Below are 22,686 nucleotides of genomic sequence, written 5' to 3'. Positions count from 1 at the left end.
TTTCTAGAATTTACGATCTTTGTCTCATTTGTCTTTCATGTACTCTTTTCACACATTTGCCAGAATATATGTAATTTTATATTTATTTATATGGGCCAGTATTATTGAACTCTTTGTTTAAAAGAATAAGAACACTGTTAACACAAGATAAGATATTCTTCACTGTGTCTGAGGCAACATCTTTAAGTTGCTTGAAGTCATTTTCTTTGCCAATATTTTCATTCAAAAGACATGATAAAGAAGCCAAATAAAAACTAGGTTGCAAACCAAGATTCCCCCCCCCCAACATTCTATTAGAATTTCATTTGAAGAATTATTTTTAAGAAACCTCCTATGCATTTCAGAAACATTTTACAAATATTTTAAGAAAAGCCTTTGCAGATTGAATCTTTTGATAAAAACTGTTCTGTGTTCACTAACTTCACTGTAAAAAATAGATGTTCCTCTTCACTTGATTAATCATCAGTTTTATATCTTCAAAATATTGTTGAATAGAAGGCTAGGAATAAAAAAAAACCTAAACCAAAGATGGTGGGAACCTTTCCTCAAAGACTTTTTCACAATGGAAAAGAGAGTTAGCCAAGCATTTTTCTTTCTTTTTCTTTTTCCCATTTCTTTCACAAAGGATAAGGCATGCTGGGATCAAAAGATAACAGAAGAGTTGAGTTGTTGCTTTGTAACTGGATACTGTAAACTTCCACTATCTTATTATGTTTGAAATTCATTTTACAAGAAACTGTAAGATTCAGCAGTCTTGATGGAAAAACTAAGAATTAATTGGGAATGATTTTTGCACATTACAGAACTTTTTCACACATCTATACATATTCATGCAAATAATTTTGTTTTAATAGAGTTCCCAAATCTGGACACCAGATAGGGTCATCTGAAGATCTTCAGCCCAAATCTGGTAGTAGTACAACCCGTACCCCCCCCCCCCCATCCCTGCAAGTGGATGTCAGTTCTGTAAACTTTTTAATGTGCTATTGGAAATTATTGCCTGGATGTGATAAATTTGGAACCAGACTCCCTAAAAGAGAAAAGATGAGAAAAAAGGCAAAAATAACCATACATGCCTATCAGAAGAATGAGAAAATGTTTCGAGGTATACATGTAAGCTTAATTCTCAACCAGATGTTGTGTTTTGAGCTATTCCATTTTACAGAGCAGGTCTAGGTTTTATGCAATTGAATGATTTCTCCTATCTCTACAAATAAGAACAAGAGCTCACAACATGACAAAGCTATCCTGAAATGCCTGCTTTCTTTAGGCAGTGATTTTATTTTCATATTGGGGAGCATTCAGTCATATGTGTCCAATGACACAGCTTGGGCTTATCAGTAGTGAGAACGAAACCATCAGGCTGTCAAATCCAAAGATGATGTAATGTTTCCCATTTCTTTTTGTATGAGTAAGGAGTATCTTGGGAGATCTCAAGTTCCTTAAGTGATGGCAATGAAGGAATTTAAATGCATGAGAGTCAAAGGATGTGAGTGTAAGGTGTATTTTGTGGAGACATTATAGCAAATCTGGCATATTCTTTGTCGGTCTGTCCCTGTGGGAAAGGAAAATGTGCCCATTATTATCTCTGGGTTATTTCAGTCATTTATAAAACCAGGAAACATATTCTACAGAATCCTAATGCAGTGTAAAAATCAGAACAAGTATGAAATTATTTTGTGATCTGTTATTTATATTATTTCTTCCCAATTCTTGAAAAATCTATTTCAGAAAAAAGCAACTTCCACAAACATCTCAATGGATTCAGGATATTTGTAAAAATAAATATGATAGCTGGTATTATTTCTTCATCTTCAAATATACAAGTTCAGCAGAAATTATCAGTGGGGTAAAGTTCCATGATCACAATAATATGATCCTAGTTCTTTTAATCTAAGCTCTCTTCTGCTCTTCTATACAACTTCTGAGAACACTTATGATAAACTTAAAACCAAGCGTGACCTTTTGTCCAAATGCTTCATATTATGATTTATTCAAATAACTAACCAAGTGAGATCCCAAACAATGGTCCATCTGCAATTTATGCAAGTAATACTTTGCCACATACTAAACAGGTGCTTCTGATACTGATACAGTACTGTAGCTGAAATTCAGATCAAGAACACTGTGATCCGTGAGCTCCTGGGGCTAATGGATGTGAGTTGCAAAATTCAGTATGACTACTAGATAAAAGCAGAGAGCTAATGCTTTCTGCACTTCTTTACTGCTGTCTAGATTCTTGAAGTCCAGATCTCGTAGCCCTAGGATTTCCAGATGACTACTAACTAAGCAGCCTGTTTTGCATTTGTTAAACAAAATTCTGCACTGGTCACCTCATTTAATTTTCAGCAGCCACATGTTATGTTAGTGGAGTACTCTTTGAGGGAGGGAGATGGTTGTGATGGAATGCAGCCAATAGTGGCACTAGTTTCACTATATACTTTCACCATTAATGAATGCTGAGAATGACTAGAATAGAGTGAATGTATTTATTTCTCTTCTGCGCTTTGTATTTTCAAACCCCTAAAGAAGTAAGAATGCTACTGAACAAGCAAACATGAACCAAAAGCCTGAGAAGGGGCACATGTATCACTGATCTAGAAACCTAACAAAGATACAATATATTTCTGATGCCACACTGCATATAGGACATTTAAACACTAGTATCGCATGTTCCTATGGATTGTTGACATATATAAGAGATTCCAAAGTTATACAAAGGGCAGATCATATGACAAGCAGTTTACACTGCCATGTAGAAATGCCTAAAACAGGTCTAATGCAAATATCTTGGAGACCTAATCGAGCATAAGGAAGAAAAACTCAAAGGAAAGGTAGACATGTATTTTTGAAGTATTGTATGTGGAAAAAAGAAACTGACCAAGAATGAACAAAGAAATCAGAAAGATTGTGTAAGTAGAAAGATTCATTAAGAAAAATGGAAAATAAAGGGGAAAAAACCCTACAGATAAGGCTGCCAGGTGACTAAAAGGGTCTCCTTTTTGAATAATGATAATACACGAATGGTTGGTGGATGTTTAGTCACTGTATATGTTATCACTTCAATTTTTGATTTTTTGTTTGCAAATATTGTTATTTGGCAAGTGTTGCAGAAACGTGGCAAAAATAAATCTTTCATATTTATAACTGATAAATTGGTGACAATATTATTTGTAAAAATACAGCGACTGTGAAGCTTCGACTTTAAGTTACACACAATAAGTTTGTTTGGATTTCTTAACACATTTCCTGCTCTTATACAAGAAGAGGATATGGCACTGTGAGATACCAGCAATTGATGATGCAGGTACGTCATAGTTCTTCAGTGGTCACGCACTTAACTAGGATGGGTTCTCCCCATCCCCCACCATTAACTGGGAAAGTATTCATGCTATGGATACACTTCCTGATATGTTTTAGCCTACGTGAACTCCCTGCACAGCCTATTTCCTGGTCACATGAGAGATATGAATTTGGGAGTAGAAAGAACTGTTGTATATATAATACATGAAAGTATGACTTCTAAATGAATAAAACCCAGTGTATAAGTAATGCTGCTAATCTCTGTTTGTAGGATAGGCACTTAAAAAGTGCTACACAGTCTCTACTTAGATAATAAAGAACAAAAATAAGAGGCTAAAATCACAGATTGTTTTTTTCAGAGCATTTAGAGTAAAGGAGGCATGTAAATAAGGCAGTTAAAATGAGAAACATTTGTAAAAGTCACATTTGGATCTATGACAACTAGGTCTATCAGTTTTATAAATCCTTGGCAAATTACGCACACATTGTAAGTATACACAATAAACACACATATTAGAATAAAAGTGATTTGATCTGAGAGCTGTGTTTATAGCCTTTTACTAAAGCTTGCATGAAAGCTGTCTAGGTATCCTTGGGTCAATCACTCTCTCTAAGCCCAACTCACCTCATAGGATTGCTGTTGTGGGCAAAAAAGGAGGACATAATAGTATTAGGTATGTTCACTACTTTGAGTTACTTATAAATATTTATAAAGGCAAGAACTAATAAAAAGGGAGTTATTTTGGTGTAGTGGCAAAGATAGTGGACTAGAAACCAGGAAACTATGAATTTTAATTCTCTGACAAGCATAAAAGCTGACTGGATCATATATTTGTAACATTTCTACTTTATATGCCAGTCAAGGAACTATTAATTCAGACAAACAATAAAGAACAGATTAATCAAGGAAACATTAAGAATGCTCCCACCAGTACTGACAAGGTGAGCCATTTGTAATAGAGAGCAAACCCTACTCACTTCTAGTACAGATGTTACCTAGTTAGGTAATGAAAACAATCAAGCTGAGAGCACCAATGGGCCTACATTTCTGCCTTATGCACAGCAGCCAGAACTATCCTTCTCTTTTGACTTGGGATAAAAAGTTTACTGCTCCTAAGTATTGGGATAAGTCCCAATAAATCCACATTGATCATTCAGAAAAAACTATATTTAGAATTTACTCCCTTAGCAGTTTTTATCTTAAACTAGCAGAATGTATATCTGCTAGTTTTCTGAAATCTCAAACAGTTGTTCATTTTGGGGAAATAAATACAATACCATTTTATAATTTTCTACATCTCTTCTGGAAACTCCAAGACAATTTAAACACTGCAGAAGCTTCCTTTACATGTATATAATTTCTAAAAGTCATCAAAGTTTTCGACTCAGAAGTTAGCTAACAGTTTTGTTTCACTTCAGTTAATCGGACCCAATAAAGGGCTTTATTTAAAAGTTTGCTTTTCTGGATTTAGCTTTAGGACACATTTACTTTTTCTTTTTTTACTGTACTTAGACTCCATACCTTCCCCAAGATCTCTTGGCAGCGGTCTTTGGGATCAGTGGTGGTCTGTATTGTAACACTCAAGAGCCTCCCCTAGGAGCTTTGGGCAAGGGGAAAGATATTATAAAAATTAGGCGCCTCTTTTTCTCTATCGAGAACCCCGACTCGCCTCCAGCGCAGCAGTAAAACTTTCGACGGACAGGAGACTTAAACAACGTTCTTCCCAAAGATGGGCGGCTCTCCTATTTTATGGCAAGCCTAGAGATCTTACGTTCAGCAAAACTTGAATTTCCCCATAGATTTATATAAGATTTTATTGCTGCGCTGGAGGCGAGTCGGGAAGAGACGCATGAACGTTAGAGACGAATCCAATAAGCCTTTCAACGATTACGTTGAAACGGCTCAACGTTTTATCTGTAAAAAGAATACACTCGTCTTTCCGGAACTGGGAGGCTTTGAGATGCTGACGCTGATGTCTTCCTCTCGCTCGCTCTCTATACCGGAGTGGGAGGGGCAAATGTGAGCATTTGGACTCCCAGTCCCAAGATGCTTCGCGCTACATTTGAGGTTAAAGGTGAAGAAGAACATGGCGACGAGCGTGGAGCACGGGGAAGAGGTGGGAGAGATCGCGGAAACGTTCAAACACCTGGTGAGTGGGGTTTCTCTTATTAACTTTACTATTTACCGTCTCTTCATCTCTCTCTCTCTTCTAGTGCCTGATATTTCTTCTGTTTGCTTCTCCTTCATTTTAACTCTCTGTGAATGACACTTGCTATCTAGTTTTCTAGTAGTCTGTTTTGCTGTTTCTTTTTCTCTTTTTTCCCCCCTTAGCCTTCAAAGAAACAAACTCTATTATGGCAACGCGCACGCACACACACACACACACACACTCTCTCTCTCTCTCTCTCTCTCTCTCTCCATAAAAGCAGGGGTCTACCACACTAGGTGGGATCCAAGGTGCATACTATGCAGAGAAGCCTCAGAGATACCAATACACAGTGGCAGGGTGTGAGATGCAAGCAGGAGTAGCATATACTGAAGGGCACCACCAAGCAGCTGGCGTTGTGTACAGGAACATCTGCACAATATATGGGCTACAATAGAATTCTTTATTAGCCAAGTGTGATTGGACACACAAGGAATTTGTCTTTGCATATGTTCTCAGTGTACATAAAAAGACAACATACATTCATCAAAAATCATAAGCTACAGCACCTAGTGATAGCCATAGGGTACAAATAAGTAATCAAATCACACTAGGAAATAATATAAATCGTAAAGATACAAGCAACAAAGTTACAGACCTGCAGTCATAAGTGGGAGGAGATGAGTGATAGGAATGATGAGAAGACTAATAGTAATAGTAATGCAGCCTTAGTGAATGGTTTGACAGTGATGAGGGAATTATTTCTTTAGCAAAGTGATTGTGTTTGGGAGAAAACTGTTCTTGTGTCAAGTTGTCTTGGTGTGCAATGCTCTATAGCATCGTTTTGAGGGTAGGAGTTGAAACAATCTATATTCAGGAACCTCCCAAGTTCAGATATGAGATCACACAAGAAGGTCGTGGAGAAAAAGAGGGCTAAGATCCTGTGAGACTTTTGGATTCTGATGGTCAGGCAGGTACTAGCCAATCAACAAGACATCATGGTAGTAGACAAAGACCAGAAGATAGTTGTAATGATAAATATAGTGGTACAAGTGACGGCAACATCAGGAAGAAGGCATATGAAAAGCTGGAGAAGTTCCAAGGCTGGAAGGTGGAACTAGAGAGGATGTGGAAAGTAAAAGCCAAAGTGATGCCAGTGGTGACTCCTAAGTCGGGACAGTGGTTACAACTGATCCCAGGAAAAACATTGCTTTCTGTCCAAAACAGTGCAATGTTAGGAACAGCTAAGATACTATATGGAATGTTCAGACTTCCAGGCCTCTGGTAAAGAACCTGAGATTGAGGAAGATATACCACTCTTAGGGGTGAGAAGGGATTTTTACATGCCACCCTAATCTTCCAACTCTGGGCCATATACAAGAAATAAAAAGACAAGTCTTAGGGTGGGGCACAGCCTCATTTAATTTTTGTCTCCTGATCTTGTAGACTTAAGGACTTTGATTTTTTAAACTGTTCTTTAAACTTTTACAAAAGCTAGACATGGTGATTGTATAGGTACCCATATTGACTTATGGAATAGAGAAACAAAACTAGTCATCCATACAGAATCATCATTAATTGACCTCTGATGCTACAGAACTCAGGTGTTTTCCTCTTTAACTTAAGGGCTCTAGTTGTAAACTAAGCTAGAAGACAAGGGGTCATGATGGAATATTACTATGCAGGGATGTGACGCCAGGTGGCGCGGTGGTTAAATGCAGCACTGCAGGCTACTTCAGCTGACTGCTAGATCAGCAGTTCAGCGGTTCAAATCTCACCGGCTCAGGGTTGACTCAGCCTTCCATCCTTCCGAGGTGGGTAAAATGAGGACCCGGATTGTTGTTGGGGGCAATATGCTGACTCTGTAAACCGCTTAGAGAGGGCTGAAAGCCCTATGAAGCGGTATATAAGTCTAACTGCTATTGCTTCTATTGCTATTGCTATTTCAAAGCTGACTTGATAAGCTTTACTGTATACATGAGACGTGATCAAGACTTATTATCATTTGTTCCAGAAATAACCTTATGAGAGCAAAATAGTTAAGAGAATGATGGTTATGCAGTTGCAGATGTCCTGAGAGAATTGGTCACATCTCTTTTTAGTCTGATTGTTGCCCTGGTTTGGAAATAAATTCAGTCATAGTAGACCTGCCGGGATAGATAGAAGAATTAGAAGTTTTGATGTTTTGACTGCTTTTAATACCATTAATCATAGTATCTTACTGGAATTCCTTTTTGAGTTAAGGATTGCTTTGAGTTAAGGATTGTTATACTATTGTTAGTTGTAGTGATAGGCTTAGACTAATAAGTAGATTGCTGTACTCCTAGACCAGTGATGGCGAACCTTTTTTCCCTTGGGTGCCAAAAGCATGCCTGCAGGTGCCCACACCCATAATTTAATTACTCCCTGCACCGTGCCCCCTGTGCATGAGCACATTACACCCACCCCACCCCCCGCTGCCCCGTGCATGCGCACACGCTGTTTTGGAATCTGGGGAGAGCAAAAACGGTCTTCCCCGCCCCCCCGGAGGCCTTCCAGTGGCCAGAAACAGCCCTTTTCCTGATTTCGGGTGGGCCCGGTAGACCCGTTTTTCGCCCTCCCCAGGCTCCAGAGTTTTTCCTGAAGCCTGGGGAGGGTAAAAACAGGCTCCCTCCACTGAAGGCTGAAAACGCTCTCCCAGAGCCTCCACGCAAGCCCTGTACTTACCTGGCATTGCACAGAGACTCCTGGGAAGGGAAGGGCAGCGTGAGTGGGGCAGCTGAAAATTAGCTGGCCAGCACACACATGGGCACTGGAGTCGAGCTAGGGCAACGGCTCGCATGCCCGCTGATATGGCTCCTTGTGCTACCTGTGCCATAGGTTCGCCATCATTTTCCTAGACCCTGACAGTTGTTCTGTAGAGTGGCAGAGAGTGCTTTACCAGTACTTTCAAACATCCAGATCAGATGTCTTCAAACTTGGCAACTTTAAGACTTGTGGACTTGAAGTCCCAGAATTCTCCAGCCAGCAGAGCAGAGCTGGCTGGAGAATTCTGGGACTTGAAGTCCACAAGTCTTAAAGTTGCCAAGTTTAAAGACGTCTGATCTAGATAAATTCTGGGAGTTTAAGTCCACAAGTCTTAAAGTTGCCAAGTTTGAAGACGTCTGATCTAGATAAAGATAAAGTACCACCAATATTCTGGTGGTACTGAAGTCTTCTTCCTCATTACATTTCAGTTAGATGTGGCTGTGCACTAAACTGGTGTCTCTTTGTGAACCACATTAGAGATGTTGTGGAATGCATCAGGTTGAGAAAGGGGAAAGGAAGTAGGTCAAAACAGAATGTGGAAAATCCAAAGTAAACATTTATTCTGTTATGATCCTAAATCTAGTCTCTACTACTGCCATTCTGAATTTTAGAACTCTTTAGAACCATTTAGCCACTGAGTCCAATCTCCTGAATACTGCAGGAATCCAAATTAAATCATCTAAGATGGTTTTTTAATTTCTGTTTTAATACATACTGTGAAGATAAGTTACTGCCCCTCCAGGTAATTGGCTCCAGTGTCAAAATGTACTTGGTGTTAAGTTTTCTTTTTCCTGAGATTCAGTTGGAATCTAACCTGAGTCCCTTGTTTCATATCGTCCATTCTGGAACAAAAGAGTCTTTATGTCACATTATTTTCAAGTATTTGAAAATTACTACCACAATTTCCCTCAGTATTCTCTCCTCAAGATTAAGCATCTCTCCTCATAATCCTGAGTTTTAACCTCCTGATCATCTTTGTTTGAATATCTCTAAACCTATTCTGTTTTATGAATACTTCAAAATTAGTCCCCAGAACTGGATTTATATTACTACTCAAGATGGGGTTTGACCAAGGCAGAATACAGTGGAATGGTTATTCCCCACACATTAAAACTATGACTTTGTTGTATCTGCCTGCCTTGTAACCAATGTTCCCTCTAATTTTTTTTCAGTGTGAGCAGAAAAGTATAGTGTTTGAGCGGCATATTTTCATGCCTGAGCACCTGAATTCTTTTCACAGATGTCACCTAAGACAACAACGAAATCAGTATTATTTGAAACTCAAAGATATGTTTATTCAAGGTACCCGCTTAATTAAAAGTGTTATATAATATCAGTATCACTTAACAACGGTCCTGCTTAGCAACCAAAATGTTGGCTCAGAAATTGGCATTGAAGCATGCAAGTCTTAAAGCTGTCAAGTTACAAGACCCTTGCACTCCTAACGCTTTAGAAAAAAAACCCAGGGGTCTTCAAACCTGACAGCTTTAAGATTTGTGGACTTCAACTCCCAGAATTCCTCCTCCAGTCATGTTGGCTCAGGAACTCTGGCATTGGAGCATGCAAGTCTTAAAGCTGTCAAGTTACAAGACCCTTGTACCCCTAACCCTTTAGGAAAAAAAAAACCAGGGGTCTTCAAACCTGACAGCTTTAAGCCTTGTGGACTTCAACTCCCAGAATTCCTCCTCCAGTCATGTTGCAGCAACGTCATCTGCGTGGATCTGCTCCATCTTCGGGTTTTTTCACAGGGGGCAGGGCTGCCGCTGAAGATGCCAACGAGCCCCCGCTGCCACTAGAATAGCTGCTGCCACCTCCTCCTCCTCCAACAGCACCAACCTATTTGCTGCCCAGCGCTGCAGACGAGGTGAAGCCTCCAAAGCTCCCGCAGGCGCCCCCACCCATGGCAGTGGCAGCGGTGCCTCCCCCTCCGCTCGGAGCACCTCAGCTGGGCTCTGGGTTACCCCTGCCGACGCCTCCACCTCCACTGTGCTTTTCCGAAGCCATGAGGCCTTTTTTCCTGCTCCTGCGCCCTCCGCCGCCTTCCACTAGCTCCCGCGGCCAAATGGCTCCTCAAAAGCACAGCGGAGGAGGAAGGGGGAGGGATAACGCGGGGCCAGCTCAGGTGCTCTGCGTGGAGGGAGAGGCACCTCAAAGGGGAGGTGGCACCTCCACGCAGAGCACCTGAGCTGGCCCCCGCGTTATCCCTCCCCCTTCCTCCTCCGCCGTCCTTTTGAGGAGCCATTTCGCCGCGGGAGCTAGTGGAAGGCGGCGGAGGGGGCGGGAGCAGGAAAAAAGGCCTCATGGCTTCTGAAAAGCACGGCGGAAGTGGAGGCGGCGGCAAGGGTAACCCAGAGCCCAGCTGAGGTGGTCCAAGCGGAGGGGGAGGCACCGCCGCCGCTGCCATGGGCGGGGGCGCCTGCGGGAGCTTTGGAGGCTTCACCTCAGCTGCAGCGTTGGTGGCAAATCCGACAGTGCTGTTGGAGGAGGAGGAGGAGGCTTCCGGAGCCTGTGACAGAAATCACTGTGCACAGTTAGAAATGGCTGTGCGGTGTTTTCTTGCCACGTGCGCGGCCGCGCAGCCGCGCACCTTAGAGGGAACAGTGCTTGTAACCACATAATTCTGCTGGCTGATGTTCAATTTGCAAACTGATATTCCAAGACCAAGTATTCTCACTAAGAATCATAGTATCATGTATCACAACTATCACCAAAATAGGTATTTTCCATTTTATACTTGTGCCTGTGATCTTTGTTTCCTTCGAGAACGTTGCATTTTTTTGGTAAAATTTCATTCTCTTACACTCTGCCAATATCTGTATTTTATCAAACTTGTATGCATTCTATTTCTGTCTTCCAGAGTATTAGCTATCCCATCCAATTTTGTGTAACTGTGTAATCTATTAAGCATTGTCTCTTCTTCATCCAAGTCATTAATACAAATATTGACAGGTAGAGATTTTGGGACTGAATCGTATCGGTAGTCTTGACAATCTTGTGTCCAGTTTGATGAGGAATCACTAATGGGAATGTTCTGTGTATAATTTTCAAAGACAGATATGTACTGATTTAATTGACATGCCATCTAATACTTAACTAGCTTGTAAGCTTGTTAATCAGCATGTCATGACATACTTCATCAAATGCTTTGTTGTAGTCAAGATTCATTATGTCTGCAATATTCCTACAATTTATTAAGGTTCATATAAAGACAGGCTGGCAAGATTTCTTCTTTCCAAATCAATGCTAATAAATTACTCCATTGCCTTAAAGGTGATTACAAATTGACCCTTTTATGGTCTGCTCCAGATTCTTAGAAAATAATGTTACATTCACTCTAGTTTATGCCCATGTTTGAATATACTTCCAGTCTTCACTTAAAGTCAACTAGCATTTTCCTGTCAACATTGCATTTTTTACTTTAAATTTAGTCAAATATTTCTTGATCATGTTTTTGTCTCAACCTTCAATGTTACCATGTCGTAATTTCCTGGCAAAACACAATACTTTGGAGACGACTAAACCAAAATAAAAGTTTTTTTAATAGCTCTGACTTTACTTTGTTATTTGTTAGTAATTTTATGGTCTCATTGAGCAGCTGTTATACTGATTCTTTCCTTTTCCTTTTATTTTGAATGTATCTGTATAAGACGTTTCTATTATTCTTACTTAACACAGCTCCTTCTGAGAGTTAGTTTTCCTGACATGAGCTGTATAATTCCAAATTACTTTCCTATATTCTTCTTTTGTGACCTGGACTTGATTCTTTTCCAATTTTCTAGATGTGCTTTTGTCTTTAGATATTTTCTAAATTTGTGTAATGACATTGGTTTCTGATGTTCTCCATTTTTCCTCCTCACAACTGTTTGCAAGTGTATTTCCTTCTTTAGGAATTCACACTCATCTTGAAGTACTTTTTATCAGTTCTGTAAATAGACTGAAGGCAGAGGAGCAATTAATTTGGATTTTGGCAGGAGTAGATTTTTTTTTTTACAGATAGTGCAACCGCTATTTCTACTGCACATGTATCTTTTGAACAAATTCAGTTGCGATTTCCAGTCATGGAAGGCCACGCTCCAGATCCTACTTGCCTTTCTGTACTAAGAATTTAAACCTTATTTATTTTTGTTATTTATTTCATATAGCAATAGCACTTAGATTTATATACAGCTTCACAGTGCTTTACAGCCCTCTTTAAGTGGTTTACAGGGTTAGCATATTTTCCCCAACAAACTGGGTCCTCATTTTACTGACCTCAGAAGGATGGAAGGTTGAGTCAACCTTGAACCTGGTGAGATTCGAACTGCTAAATTGCATTAATTTATAGACACTAAAAGTTTCAAACTATGCTATAATATTTTTGATTTTTCAATGAGGGGTTTAAGGTCCCATTTCATTAATATTGTCACATTTTACATTACACAATTTTAAAGCTCATTAGAGTTGTTGCTTCTTCCCATCCAAAAATTCAGTTTAAACCCTCCTAATCAACCTGCATTTCAACCTCTGGGCCTTGTTGAGGTGACTAAGGGTTTTAGCACCTCTCCCCCCTTTCTGAAGACAGACCAGTGTAAAAGAGAAACATAATCGTGTTATTTTAAGTAAAATAAAAGATGTAAAAGTGTTTACTTTAAAAAAAACCCGGATGTAGTGCTTGAGACAGATCACAAGAGGGCAATAATTTGCTACATTTAATGCGTCTGGGCAAGATCTTAGAAGAGAGTCTGCTACTAGACCTTATATTTTAGTTCACAAGAAAAAAAAATACAGAACAAAAAATATCTTCCTCAGCCTGACAGGAAAAAATAGCTGATGATGGATGAACAGAATTTTCTCTTTTCTCAGAAAACATAACCCCAAGATAAAAAGGCTTAACTAGCACCCTAGAGAGAGAAGGGGGGGAGGGGGGAGAGAAAGATAAAAAAAATAACACTGTTTTTCTCTGGGCTTGTTTACCAGTTCCCAGGAGACAAATAGATTCCTGATGCACAAGTCCCTTTTTGCCTTCATGGATTTTTTGAGCTTCTGTCAGATTCCCACCTTCATCAGAGGAACATTTTTAGGTTTCTCCTTTTTCTAGCGCCAGTACTCCATTTCTCCCTTGTTCTCAAAGAATTGAAATCATTCTTTCATTTGCTGAGAAGGAGGGCTGGGAGAATTCTGATTCTGTATGAGATGGAAAACATGACTCTGACACTTGACGATTTAGCTCTGTCTGTCATGAGGACTGGAGTCTGGAATATGTGTCTTTGGAGCAATCCCATTTTGCAGTGAGTGGTTTTCTTCAGAGTCTGTTTCATCTACAAGGGCCTGAAAATATTTCTGAGTTCCATTGGGCCAAAGTAGTTTTACATTCTGGTTGTTATTCTTGTCCTGTGGGCTTGCATCTTTTTTCCCCACGACCATTTTTTTAATGCTTTTTTTTTTTTGAACTGATAAATCCTTGTGGTTTCTCATCTTGGAAGTGTGGCCATTTGTTCCTCTATCTCTTTGACATTTCTTCAATAGAGCTATTAAGCTCCCTCGAGGTGGGCAGAAAACTTGTAGTGAGTTGTTCCCAGAGATAGAAATTTATTTTCTATGAGATTGCACTTCATCAGAAAGAAAAAATATATAAAAAGGTAAGGGTTCCCCACGCACATATGTGCTAGTCGTTCCTGACTCCAAGGGGTGCTGCTCATCTTCGTTTCAAAGCCGAAGAACCAGCGCTGACCAAAGATGTCTCTGTGGTCATGTGACTGGCATGACTTAACACCAAAGGCGCATGGAATGCTGTTACCTTCCCACCAAAGGTGGTTCCTATTTTTCTACTTATATTTTTACTTGCTTTTGAACTGCTAGGTTGGCAGAAGTTGGGACAAGTAACGGGAGCTCACTCCGTTACACAGTGCTAGGGATTCAAACCAGCAAATTGCCAACCTTTCTGATTGACACGCTCAACATCGTAGTCACTGAGTCACCGCGTCCCTCTTAATAAAATAAATATATAATTGAGGGTATCGTTAAATCATTACTGACACTGTAGGATCAAGTAGTTATGGCAGCTTTGGTTAGCATACCAACCACACATTTTTCTCAAGAGGGATATCTTAGCAATTCAATAATTAATTATCTAATATTTAAATAATATTTTATGATTATTAAACATAGTAATGTGTTTAAAAATAATTACATTAGCTGCCAGCAAGCTTCTAAAACCAAAGTTTTACTTATGATCTACAGGGCCCTGAATTGGATGGGATTGTCTTTATAATTTCACCCTTGATCAATTTCTTTCTTTGTTGGAGAGGTCCTCCTGCACCTGCCTAGAACTGCAAAATGCAATTATGCTTGCCTGTTGATGAGCTTTCTCTGTGATAAGGACTTTACTCTCCTGGAATGTTTGCTCTCCTGAAATTCATGAGCCACGGTGGCTCAGTGGTTAGAATGCAGTACTGTAGGTTACTTTTGTTGAGTGTCAGCTGCCTGCAGTTGGCAGTTCGAATGTCACCAGGCTCAAGGTTGGCTCAGCCTTCCATTCTTCTGAGGTGGGTAAATGAGGACCCAGCTTGTTGGGGGCACTGTGCTGATTCTATAAACCACTTAGAGAGCACCGTGAAACGGTATATAAATCTTACGTATTATTGCTATAAGATACTGTTATTACTTACATTAGGAAGTTGTTGAAGATCTATATCTTTACCCAAGTCTTCTCTGTATGAAGATTCGATAAAAATCATTTTTCCTTTCATTTATTACTATATGCTTTGCTTCATTTTATATTATATTTTGCATTGTATAAATCTGCTTTCAGATGCTTTTGTAAACATACATTAATAAAAATATAATTGTTCTTCTTTTAAAATTTCCAGTTTTCTGGAAATGGAAAGAGAGAGAGAGAGAAATGCTACCGTTTGTATTCAGATCTGTGACCTCTTGCTTACCATAGATGTGCTTCTTCCCTCTTTTTTCTTTGAAATAACAGGGAGTGACAGATGTACTGTGCGAAGCATGCAGCCAGTTAGGATGGAAGACACCAACAAAGATCCAGATAGAAGCTGTTCCACTTGCACTTCAAGGTGAGTATGATTCTGGGACCTGCAATTTAAGGAAAAGGAACAAAGTTTGCAACACTGATAGATGTAATCTGTTATTCAGAACAATGTAATGAACGGGTCTGCATTTCCAACTCTGTGAACTAGGCTAAATAGCAAGACATCTTTCATTTATTTATGGGACCTTTCCACATACCTCCATTGTTTAGTCTAACCCTAGATTAATGATAAATATAGTTTTTAAAGATTGTTAGCTATTTGGGAAAAGAGCCAAATGCTTCACTAAGTGAAAAGAGAACCATCTTACTTCTGGTGCTCTCTTGTACATTTGCTCAACTAAAATTTTGGTTCTGTCAATCTATTGTTACTCCCCTCCCCCCCCCAATTGGCATTGAATGTGACTGTTCTTTTTTTCCTCATAGGTCGGGACATCATTGGCTTAGCCGAGACAGGATCTGGAAAAACAGGGGCTTTTGCTTTGCCCATCCTTCAGGCTTTATTAGAAACTCCCCAGCGCTTCTTTGCTCTGGTACTTACACCCACCCGGGAGTTAGCCTTTCAGATCTCTGAACAGTTTGAGGCTCTTGGATCTTCCATTGGTGTCCAGAGTAGTAAGTATCCTGTTTCCTCAAAAATAAGACCTCTGTGGATAATAAGCCCTCCCCGAAAATATTGCAACACAGCAGCAGCCATGAGGTGACCACTCTTGCTGCCTCCTGCACCTCAAAAATAATAAGACCTCCCTGAAAATAAGGCCAAGTGCTTATTTCGGGGGTGGTGGTGCAAAAGAAAACAAGACCCTGTCTTATTTTCAGGGACTTCCAATGAATGTAAAATATTGTGAAATTGAAGAGAATAAGAAAGCATCTTTACTAAATACACAGATTCATCTATTTGTTCTAAACTTTCTTATCATATACATAAAATTTGCAACTATTGTTCCCGTTTACACATAAATCGCTCACAAATGTCTGTCTAACGTTCACTGCAAGTTATTTGGTTTTTCAGCTGACAATATAGCAAATACATTACTTACAGAGACAAACTGTTGTGGTAGCGGTTGAATAGTGTGATTGACTTGCTGAGGTGGCCATTATTTAATGTTTCCTTTCCTTTCCCTAAGCTGTCATTGTTGGAGGAATTGACATGATGTCCCAATCTTTGGCCCTAGCCAAGAAGCCCCATGTAATTATTGGTAAGGATCTACTCTATAATTTGATCTTATGAAAACAGTGAGATACTAAATAAGGGTTAGGAGATACAATTGACTATCTGATGCACTCCCCCTCTCTTGCTTTGCCACCTTAATGATCCTTGAATCCAATTAACTAATTACTGGTTTTGTATTTTAAAACAATAACAATTGAGAAAACTTATCTGACACACTGACTTATAATGTCCTTTTGGGTGCTGTGTTTGTTTGAATCTCTTAAATTTTAATTTCTCTAATTCATTACCTTTCGTTTTGACAAATTTCCTATGGACAATAGTAACTGATATATGCTGTTTGGATAGCATTTTCTCATCAAATTTAGCTTTAGAATGAATGGATTAGCCATCTTGCATCTACTCTTTCCTAGAGAGGAATTCACTTAACCTATTAAGAGCAAGTCCTTGGGTTGCTAAGATTCAATAAGCCCATGTAATTTCAGGTCTATTTCGGACCTCAGCATATGCTTTGCAAACTTTTTGGCAGAGGGAAGCGATGGTCCTATTTTGCCTGTTAACCAGAAAAGCCACAGCAGATTAGAAACCGGAAGACAGCAAGTTCTAGTCTTCGATAATTAGCTATGAGAGGCAACTGGGAAAACTTGCACCAGTCACTCTCTCTCAGCCCAACCAACCTTACAAAGTTGTTGTGGGGAAATAGGAAGAGGAAGCTGTGCTCACCACCTTGAGTTATTTGTAAAAAATAATAAAGGTGAGATATGAATAAATGAATAAATAAATAACGAACCCTTATAATACTCTTTTCTCAGCTACGCCTGGTCGTCTTATTGATCATCTTGAGAATACAAAGGGTTTCAATCTTAGAGCTCTGAAATTCCTAGTTATGGATGAAGCTGACCGGATCCTCAATATGGATTTTGAAACAGAGGTGAGGTGTGCCCATCCCTGCCATTTTAGAATGGTTCATTGTATTGTTAAGCTGGTATTTTTCAGAAATATGGTTCCAAAATAACACATACATTCATGGGACAGGTCAGGCTTTCCTTCCTGATATTGAATGTATATCCTGTTTTCTCTTGGTCACTTAGAAGTAGCTGCTTGGGAAGTAGATTTATTAAGTTCCTTTAATATGGCTATGACCCTTCCCAGTGCATCCTTGCTAAAATGAGCCCACATAAATTTGAACTGTTCCCATTGGAACCTTTTAGTTGCTAAACTCATCATTCCTTGCTGAAGAGTAGTGCAATGTCTTGGCTTAAATTCAAAGTTTTTGCTCTGTGGCTTCCATCAGTCATACCTGGTATAGGTCTCCATGCATGCCCATTGACTAGTGTTCTATTTTTTTACATTTCTCTTTACAGGTAGATAAGATCCTGAAAGTAATTCCCAGAGACAGGAAGACATTTCTCTTTTCTGCTACGATGACTAAAAAGGTATGAGGCAGCTTATCACTTTGCCTTTGCTTAGGATAGTGAGACAGAATTAGGAGATAGAGGAACAATGGAATTATTGTCTGCAAATTTAATTTTAATTCTCAGGTGCAAAAACTCCAGCGTGCAGCCCTCAAAGACCCTGTGAAATGTGCAGTGTCATCGAAATATCAGACAGTTGAAAAACTTCAGCAATACTATATTTTTATTCCTTCCAAGTTCAAGGTAATTTATTTTTCCTTTTTGCTTTGGACTTTCTTTACTGCTTGGCATCTTTTTAAATTTGTTCCCCTTTGCCTTTCATATTTCCTGATTTAAGTTCTTTTTTTTGATGCTCTTAGGATAGTTATCTTGTGTACATTCTGAATGAACTTGCTGGCAACTCATTCATGATATTCTGCAGCACATGCAACAATACTCAGAGGACGGCACTCTTGCTTCGAAATTTGGGCTTTACTGCTATTCCCCTCCATGGACAGATGAGCCAGGTACAGGCTAATGTGTTTGCAAGAAAATTTCTAGATTACTATATGAAGTAACAAATGTGTAATAAGAGCAAATCAGTATGTCCTCAAATTTGTTTTCCTTTCAATAATTTTTTGCCCAATGGGATTGTGTGTGACACATTCCAACATTGTGATTAATAAATAATGCTTTCATACCTTCCTTTTTGCCATGCAAAATGAAGTGAAAAAAACCATACGTGAATGCAAATGTGCTCTTTTGTCCTTCTAGAATAAACGACTGGGATCACTGAACAAGTTCAAGGCTAAAGCACGGTCCATCTTGTTGGCTACTGATGTTGCAAGTAGAGGGCTTGACATCCCTCATGTTGATGTAGTGATAAACTTTGATATTCCTACCCATTCTAAGGTGAGCTGAAAAAGCTGTTAGCTGAGGTACGACAGACTCTGCCGCCTAGAATTTGCAAAAACGTCATTAAAGATTTTGAAACTGAATTTGCCTATTTATTAAGAACTTTTTGTGAAGGCTTGTTGTGTGAAGTTTAGGAGACCTGGACCACACAGCAAGGCTTTTCGGTTGTGACCCCCAGAATATTGCTGTCACCTGTAGCTCTTTCTGTCTTAACATTTTGTAAGATCATTGGAACAAGTCGGTTCTGCTGTGCCTTTAATCCTAATTGATTGATTAGCAAAATTTGTCTTGGAGGTGGATTTAATATTGTTTTTCTTGTATCTTTTCTTTATACACTGCTCAGAGTTTGTGAATTGGGGAAAATTACAAAAAAAATATCTATAAAATAAACTAGAAGAAATGGGCAACTCTTGGCCCTGTTCTTCCATGATTTCATATAGAGTTGTGAAGCACTGATTAATATTAAAGCTCAGAAAGCTAAAGGTATGTCAGCAAGAGCTTGAATGAAAGAGTGAGAATTATAGATAAAACGAATTAGTAGTGTAGGTTTGAGGCAGTGAGGGTGAGGTGATGGGACCATCACCTTTAGTGGTGGTAGCAGCTCCACAATGGACCTTTCCTGTTGGAATCTCAAATGAGAGCAGAGTCACATATGACTTTACATTTTACACTACGAATAGTGCATACTGTATTGCTTTATAAGGAATTAACTTGGTTTTCCCCTTACCAGTTTTAGAAAGCTGAGCTGGCTTCCTTTATCTGGAAAACTGTGTTTTAATAATTGACATTTATGATGCAAAAGTTTTTTTGGGGGGACATTTATTTTAATGGTTGTCCTATGACCACCATCTTGTTCAGTTATTTACTTTGGATTCCTTTCAGGATTACATTCATCGAGTAGGGAGAACAGCTCGAGCTGGACGATCTGGTAAATCGATCACCTTTGTGTCACAGTAAGATATTATTTTGTGCTACTCCAGCTGTACCACTATCAGAATTTATGTATTCCAATGCAGTGATTTCCATCTACAGTGTCCATGGGGAATCCACAGTTATTTTAAGGGTCCGGCAATTTGCAGTAAAGGTGTGTGTGTGTGTGTGTGTGTGTGTGTGTGTGTGTGTGTGTGTGTGAGAAGCATCCCAGCTCTTGCACAATTGGAAGGAGATTTGAGAGAAAAACAGTTGAGTTGGGCTAATTCTTTTCTCCTTCCAATGCTAGATTTCCCTATGTCCCAGGATATATAATGTAAGCATAGCTTTTCTTAACATTATTAAGTTTCTGCATTACACCTGGCCTTAATTTATGTAGACTGCCCATAAATTGATGAGTGAAGCTCCTGCAGGCTTTTACTGAGGGGTAAACTCGGATGTGCAGATAGCCTGCCTAGTATTTGCAGCAGAATCTTCCAGACAGGCCATAGTTTATGATATATTATTTGCTCTGTTCTTATATAACACTGATGTCTACAATGGTTTTGACTCAGAGGCCCACTTCGTAATTGTATTTTTGCTATATAGTGGAGAAAGTTCTGTTTTGTTGAAGATCGAAATGAAAAATTAATAAAATGAATCAATAGCATAAAAATATTGGTGAGTTTGTGTTGCTTTTAACACTCAAGTAACTGACAGGCAATTAAATGGGCTGAGATTCTTTCTCCTCTTGCAGGTATGATGTGGAACTCTTCCAGCGCATTGAGCACCTGATTGGCAAAAAGCTGCCAGCCTTTCCCACTCAAGAGGAAGAGGTCATGATGTTGACTGAGCGTGTGGCTGAAGCGCAGAGATTTGCTCGCATGGTAGGCTGCTTTAATGCTTGGTCTGGGTTTGTTTTATGTAGAAAATGTAGCTGTTTCACCCATGATTGTGAGAATAATATTAGCATTTATACAGCTAATATACAGGAGTATATTGCTTTGGCAGTCAGATTCCAAACAAGGCTGCAAGAGCTGAGAGATTCTTTTATTCTTGCATGAAGAATTGTATTGTATGCTTTCACTATTCTAGTTCTTTTTTCTTTTCCAACATTAAAAACATCAACTCAGGAGCAACTCTAAGGGGTCTTTTGCTTTTTCTATCACTACCAACCTTTTCCTAATTAATTTCTATTAAATAACATGCCCAAAATGCTACCTAGGGGAGTATTTGAATGCAAAATCACATGCCAACAAGAATGGTTGTTTAATATTTTCAGCAGCTGTTTATCTTCTTCATTGTGTCAGTGATTGATTTCCTTAGAGGTCTCCTGTTTCCTTTGCAGGAATTGAGGCAACAAGGGGAAAAGAAGAAACGCTCTCGAGATGAGACAAATGATGATGATGACGATGATGCAGAAGGAGCGTTGGGAGTCAGGAAAAAAGTTACTGGTGGGAAAAAAAAGAAATGGAAAGTTCAGAAATAAATACCATCAGACTTCATTTCTCTATATTTTTATGCAGTTTTTTTTATCCAACATCATTATCAGAATGACTTTCAAGGACTCATGAAGAACATCTCAGCAAATTTAGCAGTCCACCCTCATGGATATAATCTAGAAATGATTTTCCTTGCAAAATGGGAAAATCTCTTAACATTGGAAGAGTCTTATTAGTCTCTAACAGCAGTTGGGATTCCTCTGAAGAAAGCAGAAGAGAACAGATTCCATGGATTCTTTATGGACGGTGGAATTGGGAATATGGCAGAAGCTTTTCAGTCGGCTGCCACCCAAGTTGCAGTCAATTATTTTTGCAGCCCATATTTATTTAATAAGATAATTTGCAAAAACATGGGGTGGAGTGGGGGAGAAAAAAGTAATGTATTCTAATGTTCAGTATGCGTCAGCAAATAGCAGACTAATAAGATCCTTGAATATTAAAGTGAAGGACTTGATACAGAGGAGAAGAATTAAAAAAAAGCCTCTGCTAAAATTTGTGTTTACTTATTTATATAATTGTGCTATGGCTGCAACTTCTCAGTTTCCTTTCTCAGTTTATCTGACATTTAGCCATATTTATTTGTCTTAGTCTGTTATGAATGCATCTGTGGACTCTGCAGTTTAGTAAAACTTCTTTACTATAAAGATCTGTCTTTATAGTAAAGAAATTTTATAAACTGGTGGTTTTTCTATGGCGGGTCATTCCTGAGGCAATTCTTCTTGACAGCCAACACTAAGAGGCGCTCTTTTTTCACCTCAGGTCTGTGCCCGAGTGAATTGTCTGATTGATTGCTCATAAAGCAAGAATCCAAAGCCATGCCCAGGAATTCAAACGAGAGAGCACTGTTGCAAGTTTGTCATCATTTTCTGTCTTACATCTTCCACTGTTGGCTCATTTCTTGTGGGTGACTATTAAGAAGGAAACTTCACCCAAGCAGATCAGATACCTGATTGATGAGTTGGAATTTGACGACATTCTTTTTAATTCCCCTGTTGACCACATAGTTTCAGCTCTTAGAACTGTGTTTTACCTGTGTTGTAGAGCCACCCAATGGGACAATCCCAGAGATACAACGAACAACCAAAGCCAGGACTATAGTAACATTTAGAACTTTATAAAATAGAAGGAGCAACAGATGTCCATAGGGGAGCTTTCATCCCAATTAGTCATGATAGATCGTAGCAGGAGGCACTTTGTCCTGACATGTTTATCAGCTGGCTTCTTTAACATCCAGGTTATTTATTTATTAAATTTGCCTACAAGATTTACAGTTCTAGGCTCCCCTTTCCATCTGGTTCAGGAAATGATGGAAATCATTATAAGGTTGGCATTTGCATATTCACATTGGGAAAAACTGGGTGGGAACGGGAGGCGCTGTACTTCCTGCTCCCAAGCTGCATGTGATAAAATCCGATTGAAGGGAAAGGGAAGCTAGTTATGTGATCAAGGAGAGCTAAGAGTTAATTATATTGATAGCAGGAATGGAAAGACTAAGTTGAAAAGGGGAGGCAAAGATCTGATAGCCAGAAGG

General features: G+C 39.2%; 1 protein-coding gene across 1 annotated transcript; it reads left to right on the top strand.

Annotated features, from left to right (window-relative positions):
* Positions 1-5,351: 5,351 nt before the first annotated feature.
* DDX47 (DEAD-box helicase 47) lies at positions 5,352-21,158 on the top strand. The gene is made up of 12 exons (XM_014052244.2): positions 5,352-5,453; positions 15,199-15,292; positions 15,691-15,879; positions 16,392-16,463; positions 17,248-17,366; positions 17,800-17,871; positions 17,977-18,093; positions 18,210-18,356; positions 18,604-18,741; positions 19,627-19,697; positions 20,411-20,540; positions 21,002-21,158. Exons 1-12 carry the CDS (start codon positions 5,391-5,393, stop codon positions 21,140-21,142), a joined length of 1,353 nt encoding a protein of 450 aa, XP_013907719.2. The 5' UTR covers positions 5,352-5,390; the 3' UTR covers positions 21,143-21,158.
* The last annotated feature ends 1,528 nt before the right edge of the window (positions 21,159-22,686 follow it).

This window comes from Thamnophis sirtalis, unplaced genomic scaffold, assembly GCF_051295495.1.
Source record: "Thamnophis sirtalis isolate CommonGarterSnake01/CBP01778 unplaced genomic scaffold, rThaSir2_p1.2 scaffold_9, whole genome shotgun sequence".
Taxonomy (NCBI): Eukaryota; Metazoa; Chordata; class Lepidosauria; order Squamata; family Natricidae; genus Thamnophis; species Thamnophis sirtalis.
Note: the sequence above shows the minus strand (reverse complement) of the source record. Positions and strands in the feature narration are given on the sequence as shown.

What these genes read in the sequence shown, in the direction of transcription:
- DDX47 (XM_014052244.2), top strand. Translation starts at nt 5,391, where the DNA reads ATGGCGACGAGCGTGGAGCACGGGGAAGAGGTGGGAGAGATCGCGGAA. An exon ending in GAAGCCCCATGTAATTATTG is followed by an intron (nt 16,464 to 17,247) that starts GTAAGGATCTAC and finishes CTCTTTTCTCAG; the next exon opens with CTACGCCTGGTCGTCTTATT. An exon ending in CTGCTACGATGACTAAAAAG is followed by an intron (nt 17,872 to 17,976) that starts GTATGAGGCAGC and finishes TTTAATTCTCAG; the next exon opens with GTGCAAAAACTCCAGCGTGC.